The sequence below is a fragment of the Anopheles marshallii genome, chromosome 3 (genome assembly GCF_943734725.1).
Source record: "Anopheles marshallii chromosome 3, idAnoMarsDA_429_01, whole genome shotgun sequence".
Lineage (NCBI taxonomy): Eukaryota > Metazoa > Arthropoda > Insecta > Diptera > Culicidae > Anopheles > Anopheles marshallii.
This window is the reverse complement of record NC_071327.1, coordinates 83613561-83624448: the sequence shown is the minus strand read 5'-3', so window position 1 is coordinate 83624448 and position 10888 is coordinate 83613561. Positions and strand designations below refer to the sequence as shown.

At 45.4% G+C, this 10888-nt stretch overlaps 3 protein-coding genes across 3 annotated transcripts; 1 reads left to right on the top strand and 2 right to left on the bottom strand.

Annotated features, from left to right (window-relative positions):
• Positions 1-366: 366 nt before the first annotated feature.
• On the bottom strand, positions 367-1137 carry LOC128714933 (uncharacterized). The gene has a single exon (XM_053809815.1). The coding sequence runs from the start codon at positions 1135-1137 to the stop codon at positions 367-369; it is 771 nt and encodes a 256-aa protein (XP_053665790.1).
• LOC128713283 (ras-related GTP-binding protein C) lies at positions 1136-2910 on the top strand. Its single transcript, XM_053808142.1, has 3 exons — positions 1136-1150; positions 1694-2511; positions 2589-2910. Exons 1-3 carry the CDS (start codon positions 1136-1138, stop codon positions 2908-2910), a joined length of 1155 nt encoding a protein of 384 aa, XP_053664117.1.
• A 2394-nt stretch (positions 2911-5304) lies between these two features.
• Positions 5305-10505, bottom strand: LOC128711930 (proton-coupled amino acid transporter-like protein pathetic). Its single transcript, XM_053806821.1, has 5 exons — positions 10497-10505; positions 10335-10405; positions 6674-6766; positions 5785-6597; positions 5305-5713 (listed from the first exon to the last, which is right to left on the bottom strand). Exons 1-5 carry the CDS (start codon positions 10503-10505, stop codon positions 5305-5307), a joined length of 1395 nt encoding a protein of 464 aa, XP_053662796.1.
• Between the last annotated feature and the right edge of the window lie 383 nt (positions 10506-10888).

Here is a 10888-nt window from a genome sequence, read left to right as displayed (position 1 = left end):
GTTGGTTTGGTTTGTTGCTTATATATTAGGAATTTTACCCACAAAAAAAACATCCCAAAGAACAATGATGCAAGAAAAAAACGATAACCTCAGCCATGATGGGAAATTAGATTGTGTCAACTGGAAACCCCGTCGTACAAAGCGTGCGATTGTTTGTTCGGACACGCTATCTGCACAGGCGTAATTGAATTGAGCATTATTTCCATCGGATGTTAAATCGGAAACTGCAAACGGTACTGGGTTTGAATAACGAAATTCTAGCCACAATCTATTAGTTTATGTCCATTAGCGCTTGTATTTCTGGTGTGTGGAATTTTGTTTACTTGTATGTATGCGTAAAGATTAGGTGCAATTCTACACGATTGCTTAAAGAATTCGCCGGAATAACAGGTTAATGTCTTCGCCGCGGAAGCCAGCTTCACCACCAATGGATCGAAGCTTTCCCTTCTTTTTGGGGTTCTTCCATCCACCGGCGGGATCCTTCAGCAGGAAGCTACGCAGCTTTTCCCGGATTGCTTCAAAGTGCGGCCCAACGTTCATTATTTCGTGTACCAGATCTTCTACGCACAGCATGCCCAGCGAACCGAACAAGTCTTCGACCTGTTTGTTTGACGTTAGCGGTACGGGCTTCTTCGATTCGGCACCGGTTTGATCACAGCGCAAGCGGACATACTTGAAGAGTAGCTCCTTAACTACGCTGATGTTCGGATAGCCCCAGATGATAAACGGCTCCACAATCTTCAGTTGAGCGGCTATCTCGGGCGTCAAACGATGAAATGTGGCAGAACGCTGGAACTGCAGCCCAAGTCGCACTAGCGTCTTCATCACATCCTTGTTGGGTACGACCTTAATGCCACGATGTCGAAACACCAGGACCAACTGATTACGATTGTACTTCACCTCGTTCTTCGGCAGAACGCCTCTCCTCAGAAAGTTGCGTTTAATGCGCTTGGCATCGCGTTGGGCAGCGAGAGCGTGGGCTACGACAGTGGTCACCTTCCGGAAGGAGGTTTGCTTCTTCTTAGGTAGCGGTGCCTGCTCCGAACGCTTGGCCAACTGCTTTAGGCGCCCTTTACGATGAGTCAACACGCTGATCTCTTCCGACGGGAGTTTGTTCGGGACAGCGTACTTTTCCATGGTATCTGCACGGGTTACAGGTGAAAACAATAGAGCGGCTTGGTTTCCACGTGGTTTTACTTCTCGAACAACAACAACAGAGATCAATCAAAACAATTCTTCCGACATCGGAGGCACTTTCCGACAAGTGGTGACGAGTTTTGAAGCCAACCTCGTAAACGGTCACCAGATGGTGAGAACAAATTTGACAGGTGCAACAAAATCAAAACACAGTGATAAGAATAAAAGAAAAGATTAATTTTTTTGTATAATCCCGGTCAGAAACCAACCGGTCCCAACAAACCTCGATGTTGGTCCTCACCAAACTTTATTTTATCTGATAACTAGCCTAGCTATGTTCCAAATTCTGCGGATCTAAAGTGCCAAAGAGAGAAGTAAAAGTGGGACTTCAGATAGGATCGTGCAGATCCACGACGTAATTGGTGTTGAGCATTTAGGTTGTTGTGTAAATAATAAAAAGCGAGATTAGTTTAGCAAACAATAGAAAATGGTAAGTCTTGCACCATTATGGTCCATATGCGCTATTAATTGTGCTCATTTCCCCGTTCACTTGCAGAGTTACCAGGATGAGGAAGAACAGGTGGGATCGTTTCCGAAGGACTTCGGGTACGGGGACTTTGAGCATGAGAATGACGGGAATCGGGTGTCAGATGATAAGCCTCGCATTCTACTGATGGGGTTACGACGTTCCGGCAAAAGCTCCATCCAGAAGGTGGTCTTCCACAAGATGTCCCCCAACGAGACACTCTTCCTCGAGTCGACGAATAAAATTGTGAAGGATGACATCAACAACAACAGCTTCGTGCAGTTTCAGATTTGGGACTTTCCGGGGCAAATTGATTTCTTCGATCCGACCTTCGATTCGGACATGATATTCGGTGGCTGTGGCGCACTGGTGTTCGTAATCGATGCTCAGGACGATTACGTCGAGGCATTGACCAAGCTGAACCAGACCGTCACCAAGGCGCACAAGGTCAACCCGCGCATCAAGTTCGAGGTATTCATTCACAAGGTGGACGGTGTGAGTGACGATTTTAAGATGGAATCCCAAAGGGATATACACTCGAGAGCAACGGACGACTTGATTGATGCAGGACTCGAAGGTGTCCATTTAAACTTTCATCTAACGTCCATCTACGATCATTCAATCTTTGAAGCGTTTTCGAAAGTGGTGCAAAAGTTGATACCTCAGCTAGCTGCACTTGAGAATCTGTTGAATCTGTTTATCCACAATTCCGGCATTGAAAAAGCGTTCCTGTTTGATGTGGTATCGAAAATCTACATCGCAACCGATGCGACTCCGGTCGACATGCAAAGCTACGAGCTGTGTTGCGACATGATCGATGTGGTGATTGATCTTTCCTGCATCTATGGGTAAGTTGAAGCACAACAAGATTCCACTTACAGCAGCACTTACGCAGTCAAACTGAGCTTTCCCTTTTCAATTACAGCTCTCGGGACAATCCGGATGTGCCTGCGTTCGACAACCAAAGCTCGAGCATTATAAAAATGAACAACAGTACGGTGCTGTACCTGAGGGAGGTGAACAAATTCTTGGCCTTGGTGTGCATTATCCGGGAGGAGAGTTTCTCTCGGCAAGGTGTGATCGATTACAACTTCCTCTGCTTCCGTGAAGCCATAACGCAAGTTTTTGAGCTTCGCTTTAAGCACCAGAAGCTGGAAGCGGTCGAACAAGACTCGGACAATTTGGAAGATCTACGAGATTTTGAACGGGGGGATGTTATACCGTCCATGAAGCGGTTCCAGGATTAACTCCACCATTAACACTTTTGACATTTATCTTTGTTACAATCAAAATTTGCGCGTTCAAGGAAAAAAAAAATGTTCAGGGAAATGTGCAAAATAATCTTCGAGAGAGGGACGTAGATTTCCAGTAGATTATTTTTTCGAAAATTTCAGTTTGAAAGCTTGGCTTTTGTTTTGAAAATGTTTATATCTAAATAAGCGAAAAGGTGAAATATATGCTGTGTAATGAACATGAAACGGAGCCTATCCCGTATTTCATCGAATAACAGCCTATTGCAATGAAATGAATTTACAGGCATACGTACAGGATACACATTTTAGTAATCATTTCTCAGAAAGAAGTTCCCGGCACCGTGGCCTAGAAGGCCAAACTCATATAATCTTACTGGTGTATTTATTTATCATATTGATTTTTTCCTTATTTGTTTCTTTTTTTCATCATTCATACGCTTTCTTACAGTCAATGTAAATCTTAACGTGCCGTTCAGCTCTGGCACCGAAATGTTCATACTTATATTTCCAATATTTACTTAATCTAATGCGGGCCAATGAGAAAACGTGATTAATTATAGGAATGGGAGCAAACAAACAAACTAACAAACAAAGTTATATGAATGAAGTACTACGTCTGGGAACGATCAAGTATAACATTATGCAAAAGTTACCGATTTTGAGCGTTATATGGTAGGGTTTCCTTTTTCGTTTAAACAAAAAGGTGCAAGAATGCTTTGTGGAAAGCGCATTAACATACTAAACGCCATGCCGTTTTTAGGTGCCTTTCCGTTCACGACACGTCGACTGATTACCATTACCATTATCCTGCCGCGATGGCAGACGATTGAAGATAGTTTCATTGTTATCTTGCACTATTTTTATCTGTCGTTTGAAAAAGGTGCACGGCGATAAGTACGATCAATCGTCTGTCCCCAGTCCGAGAGATCCGGCGTGACTAGATTGGAAAGTTCATGGGGATCGGCATGGCGCTTGCCATGTTTAACGTTATAATGAATTGCGCGCATTTGCCGAATGATTGTCCCAAAGATCCATACATACCCCTCTTATTATGACGGGTTTATAACGGATAACCCGAATGGAAAAATCGACATGCATTCTCGTTCTGCCTAACAATCAAACCTGCCAAAGCGAGAAAGCTGGTGGGTTTTTTTGGGTCTGGGTAATCCGTTAAGGTTTCGAAATTAGGAGGATAGTTGGTAGTGGCTACGCTACAGTCCGTTGTTAATTATGGATCAAGTCTTTTAAGGATGACCTTTTCCATTTTTGCTTTGATGGATTCGAATGAGCATCAGCACCGTGGAAAATGGTTCTTTTATAAAAAGAACCATTAACACGTCCGTGTATGCTAGGGGATGGTTAGTAAACCTCGTAGCACGAGATCAACACTTGATAAGTCAAATCAGCAATAACTGCGTGTTGTTTATGGTGAGCGGTGCTTGTATCGGTAATCGTAATCGCTGGGAAACTGATTTGTGGAGGCCTTACATTACGCACGAACCCAGAAAAACAACAAAAACTTGTTGATAAAGCAACACACGGCTGGCAGCGAAAGAAAAAACAAAACAAAACGTTACAATTTGGACAGTCAAACGTTTGCGCATCATCCACTTGTGTGGCACCATTCGTTAGCTGAACGTAGCGTAGTTTTTGTTTTGTTTTCCGCGGTTTTGTATAACTGTATGAAATGCTCACTCATCATCCCTGAGAACGGGCGATTCAACGCTTCAAAAGCTAAACAACGTGTCCAAAATGTTGTTTTGTTAACTTCCATTTTTCCAAAAAAAAACTTAAGGAAAAAACACGTACACCAGACACCAGGATCGCTAGCACCTAGTCAACAACAATGGCCACATGGCAGATAAAAAAAACAATGTTGCTTGTTGCGTTGCGTTACAATGCGTGTCTGTTTTTCTGTCCGCTGCTACACTACTACGCAATATCAATTGTTGCTCCACTATACTTGAGGCACTTGTGTTTGTGTATTAAGGATGGTTCCAGCCTAACAAACAGCTTCTCTTTCCGGATATTTTGCATTCCCTTTTCCCGTTGTAAGTGAACTCCAGACCACGTTCGCCATTTTCAAAGCGACTGTGGGCACACGTTATTTTTCTCCGCTTATTCACACACACTTATCTGGATGAAGCAGACGACCCATCCAACGTAAGATTGCGCTTGGCGCATATGCACAAAAGCCGTGCAATAAATCAAAAATCTAAATAGCAAAACAGATAGAAAACTGTAGCTGTAGAAAAGCAAACGAAAGGCAGTTTGTTTCTCAGTCAGCAAATCCGTCTAGTTAGGTGTTCGTCGGTGTAATTGCTTGATGGTGTTTGAGGAGCCAATTCCCATTGACTGCTCCACTGGCTAAGGTGCGCTGCTAAGGACCTAAGCGTACAGGGCAAGAATTTCCTCGATGGCGTTCTTGGAACCAAACACGAGCGCAATGATACCAAAAACGAAGACGACTACGTTCTTCCACACGATCCAGTTACCGGGTCCGAACCCTTCCTCCCAGTACGTGACCATCTCGATGACAATTGGGATCAGCAAACCCAGGATCGAGAAGCAGAATGCACCGATGAGACCAATGAACGGACTGATGGTCGGGACAGCGACGGCTAGCAGGACGGCAGCAGTGACGAGGATAGTGCGCATAACGTACTCAACCAGCCGCGGTCGCTTGGTGAAGCGATCCTTGATGGCAATCCAGCCAATATCAAGACACACGTAGAACTGCAGTCCAAACGTGCAGTACACGGCCAAGGCAATCAGGATCTTTACTGCTTGGGCGGGACTGAAAGAAATATGAAGGCAATTCACTTGTTAATCTCCATCAATTCGCATACAGAAGGTATTGAAACTCACATTTCATCGATTGGCAAATTGAGCGTAATGCTTCCTTCCGCCGCATCGCCATACTTAACGTAACCGAGGAAACCGAGCAGGATGTAGATCAGCGTCACACCAGCCATACCCTGGTTTAGCACACCGCAAATACCGATAAAGTTCTGTGGCGTTTTCATCTGATTTTCCAGCGGCATCACCACACCGATAGCCTCCATGGCAAAGATGACAATGGCGAAGAATGCGGGCCATTGCATGATGGGCAGGAACAGTGGACGCGATTCGACCGCTGGCATATCGGTGACGAGATAGTAGAACGTAATGCCCAATCCAACGCCCATAAACACGTTAGCGACCATGGAGACCGGTGCGAGGTACTTCAGATTCGGTACCCATGACAGCAGGATCAGCGGTACCAGCAGCAGCGCAATCATGACGCGCAGATTCAACGGGCTACCGTAGTAATGCTCGATCACTTGCTGGAAGTTGGTTGCAATGATGACGGTATAGACGGCACAGGTGCCGAAGTACGTTATGAACAATCCGTATCGGATGCAGTAAGACGTAGGCATGCCAAACCGGCGGCCCCATTCCGGTCCATTCTCGAACGCGACCTCGGCAATCTCGGAGAAGCTCATCGCCGTTCGATGGGTGCGACGGTACAGTGTGTGCCCGCACTTCACCAGTACGTAGGCGCAGTGCGTGCAGATAAAGGCAGTGACCACGGTAGCCAGGATACCTCCCACCAGACCAGCATAGCTGAACGCGACCGGCATCGCCAGGATACCCGTGCCGAGCGAGGCCTTCAGCAGATGAGTTAATGTTTCGCCATCACTGTACGATCGAAGAAACGGAAATCCGGTTATCACATGCAAGGCCACAAGACAAACAGCAAATCTCCAATACTCACGTTGTTGGGTGTTCCAGTTTCCGTTCCTTAAACGGATCAAACTGCATTGTCCCATTTGCCTCGACATCCGATTTGGCGGGTGTAAACTTGTACCTTAAGAGAGGGAAAAGACAAACCGTAATTTATTTGAAATAAGCATCGCTAAGCCAGATAGTGATCGGTTAGTATGTGATCGAGCCTAAAGTCCATCGGAGTTTGCCAATTAGAAGCGCTTCGAGACACATCTTGTTGCATTGTTGCATCAGCCAAATTACCCAAAGGGAAATGAGGCATTTTTCCGCCATTTGCAATTCTTCACCCCCCCCCAGAGCTCATCGATATTCACCTTATATCCATGTCCATTTTCTCCTCATTGTTATTATTATTGTTATTTGATGACGCCATCTTAATGCGGTTTGCTTCAGAACCCTGGCGTAGGGGATGGAATTATGTTCCAATTGCACTGAATCTTTCTTTGCGCTATACGCGGCACGGCACAATTTTGTTTTTAAAACCTTGGATGCGCGTGTCACTACTGGCTTTAAAGTACATACAAAACACTAAACGGATGTGAGCGTTTCCCCCAAATTAATGGACACTTTTTAAATAAACCAAACTTTCCACTAGGCTTCAACGAACCCCAACCGACGGAGGTCTTGGTGGTTTTGGTGGGATAACTCAAAGGCCTCCTTCTCGGCGAACGACCGTTAGCGTACTGACCACAGCAAAGGCTTTTGGTCCTGATCGTGGGCTCTGTTGGTCGTCCGCGACAAGACGTTTCGTTGCTTCAGCGAAAATTAAACCATTCTCCCTTCTACTATTCCCCGCTGCTGCTTACCATCCAGTGGCCAGTGCTGGACCTTAGGGAGGTTGCGTTGTGGGCATGTTGTCTCCATACACTGGTACATGGTAAGATAACATTTTTCTGCCTCTGCTCTGTTGCTTCTTTTTGTAAGTTTTCACTGCAGACTGCAGCGGAGCATCAAAACGAAGGTAGAAGACGAATGTCGGGAGGATAATTTTCGGCTACGGCTCGCAGGAACGCAACGCATCTCGAAACCACAGGGAATGACAGAGACGAACATGTGCCAGTGATGTTTTTCGAACATTTCTGTGTTAACTATCGGTGTACGCACTGGTTTACCTCTTCGGAGCTGTTATTAACTACCGAGTACGTTGCGCCTCCCTGCACACCGTTTTGTCCTTCCGATGCATTTTTCCACGATGCACAGTTAAAAACTTTCAACCCACCCGAACGGATGGCCTCAAATACGAACAATGCAAACCCTTCCTTTGCCAGGAAATTGCAGCAAAATATGACGGGCCACACATTGGGGACTTTAACGCAGCGTGGTCCAAGCCACACAAGCAAGCAGAAAACAATCGCCCTCCACTTCAAGCGACACACATCGCATCGATTGCTGCATACCTCCGCTACACTAGCACACACCTTCCCTACATTGGTGGTTACATTTTCCTCGGTCGCAAATACGCTACTTGCTTTCTTACTGTCGACGCGATGGAAACGCCTCTGTCTCCAGGCGAATTACTCTACCCAGCAGGAGCAAGGTATGTCAGCGCAAAAAGGCGGAGAGTGGGGCACTAGTAGGCTTTTCTTTTTGCGTATGCAAAGCAGTGGTGGCCAGTGCATCGTTTACCCCGCCCGTATTAGTTAGCATGTATTTCTGATGAGTTTGTTTTGCAAGGTTCTTGATGCATCGATGCATCGCTTTTGTGCGCGGTACACGTAATGCATGCTATTACAATTGATCGTTCCAATAGCGCGAACGCGTGAAAATCAAATTCAGAGCTAATGGAAAAACAAACCTCAAAAATAGAAATAATTAATGCAAGTTTCTGGAACGAATGGATCAGGCACTTGTACGAGTGGCTAGAGCTATACAGCTACGGGAAGGTTCGTTTTCTGTGTCTCGTTAAAATCGATTGTTTCGAATGACATTTTACTGTCTGTAAGCAGATTTCTGATCATCCATAACGTATGAGATATTGAATAGAAGTTGCAGAAGGTTAGTTACCATCACTGCAAGTCACCGCACCGAAATATCTCTTTGCGCACGGTATTCGCAGTTTCCTTTTTCGATTTTCAGTCTCCCGCAAGTATTAAAGGTTGATTTCAGGTCGGGAATTAATTTATTCCACCAGAATACCTCCGCCAAAGTTTCCTCAGCTGCGATCCACCAATAACAGTGCAGAAGATGATGAGTTATTCCTTCTGCACACCCTCTTTTCCCATCATCGCTCACCAAAAGTGCATGTGCGTGCATGCACCCAACCACATCCCACCACTCCCGCGCGCTCCACTCCCCAGTCGATATCCGGTTCGAAATATCGATTTGTTCATTATCGAATTTTTCCTTCACATGCACAGGAGCGGTACGGGCACGAAAATTACCCACAAGAAAATGCAGCAAAGCGGCCAGAAATCCAAGAAGACAACCGAGGGGGTCTCGAAGGGAAGTTGAAATCATGATGAGGCGAATGGAGCTTTTCTTGTGCCAGGCGAGAGTGGTGGTTCACCACTCTCGTCCAATCGCAATGGCACCGAATTGGTAACGCAAAGCAGTACCCAGAAGGTACCTCGGTCAACCGCAATAAGGATCCCGGGTCAGAGCGCATTGGTATGTCCGTTTCGAGGAGATTTATTTTTCTGTTCTTTTTCGGGTCCGTCTTCTTTTCTTCATGCCAAAATGCCAGACGATAACATTAAAAAAAACTCGATTTCGTGGACACAAAAATGCATGTAAAATCACTAAACGCCCTCGAGAGGTGTGTGCACGGTTCAGAGGATTATGAAGAAACGGGCGAAACTTCCCGCAGCGAATTGGAAAACGCAAAACTGTCAGTTCGGTTCCTGTACAGTCTGCTATCAAGGGTGCATCGAAAAGTGTCCGGCCAACCACCACCACCACAAAAAAAAAACATCGATCAGGATTCCTGCAATTAATTCTCATTAGACCATTTACGGCGCTCAGCAACAGGGTACCGGTGACCTACCAGTAGCAAATTGCTTATGGTGCTTTCGGTGTTTTAATGAACGATCGTTCTTTGGGCGTGTGGTAAGCGACAGATGAATCGAACCGATTTTGCAACAAAGTTAAAAATCCAGTTGCACAACCTTAATCTTCCTTCGCCCCCACTAAACCGGGAAGGAGGGCCCCGGGCCCAAAAATTATTTATTCAAAAATAAAAGCCCAGCTCGATTGTGATAAAGAAGTGCGTCATAAATTTAGTTGATTTATACTACCCTGCAGTGAAAGTGGTTTACACAATCCTCTAAATTCCCGCAGGAACTCAATGTATCGCACAAAAAGCGCTAAATATATTGTCGTTGCATGATTGTAAAATATTAAAGGAAACCTTTTCCCATTCCGCTCTGGATATTCTTTCGCGAGGCACTAAAGGCTGTATTCGTTCCAACCAAACAACGGCACACAGCATGCATACGGACACCTGTTGCGCGTGTTGGTTATCTTCGGTATTTTAGACATTTTGCGCTACACGCTGCACGAGAACGCCAGTGTTTGGGTTAGCAATGATTGCACTCTTGACCAAATTCCCCACTTGAAGTGCGCGAGCTATCACTCATCAAACAGTGTTTGCTGGAGGTCCTCACGATGGACGATTATTGTTACTATTATATCCACTCGGTTGTTCAACTTACACAGTAGCTCCGTTCTTCCCATCCTGCGGCAGGAATGTTTCCATTTCCTGCGGTGGCGGTCCCGTGTATTCCTGCGTCGAGAAGCAGTGAAGGAAGGGGGAGATTAGGTTAGTGCTCTAAGCTTGCTTTAGGAAGAGAATCTCTCGATGCACGGACACTTACGTTCACCATTTTGACGTCTCTGTTTGCACTGTGGTTGGTTGTAAATCCCAGGGTTTGGTATAACTGTTGTGTTGTGTTTGTGAAGTGTTGGATTAGTGCTGCAAATAGAATAAAAAACGGAAGAAACAACATTAATAATACTCGTAAGGGGGTTTTGAAAGCCACAACAATCTAACCCAAGTTTAGCTCCTAGTTTTATGCAATTAAATGCACGCTTTTCCATTGTGCTAACTGCTGCGCCAACCATCAATTGATGTCAAATAAATGGTAACACTTTTTCTGTGGTCCCCTTTTTATTGTCAGCTTTTAATCGATCGCCTTTAATAACTAGAACGCCTTTACGCTTGGCTAACGACACAGCCCTTGGGATCAGATTGTCGTCTATCTACCGG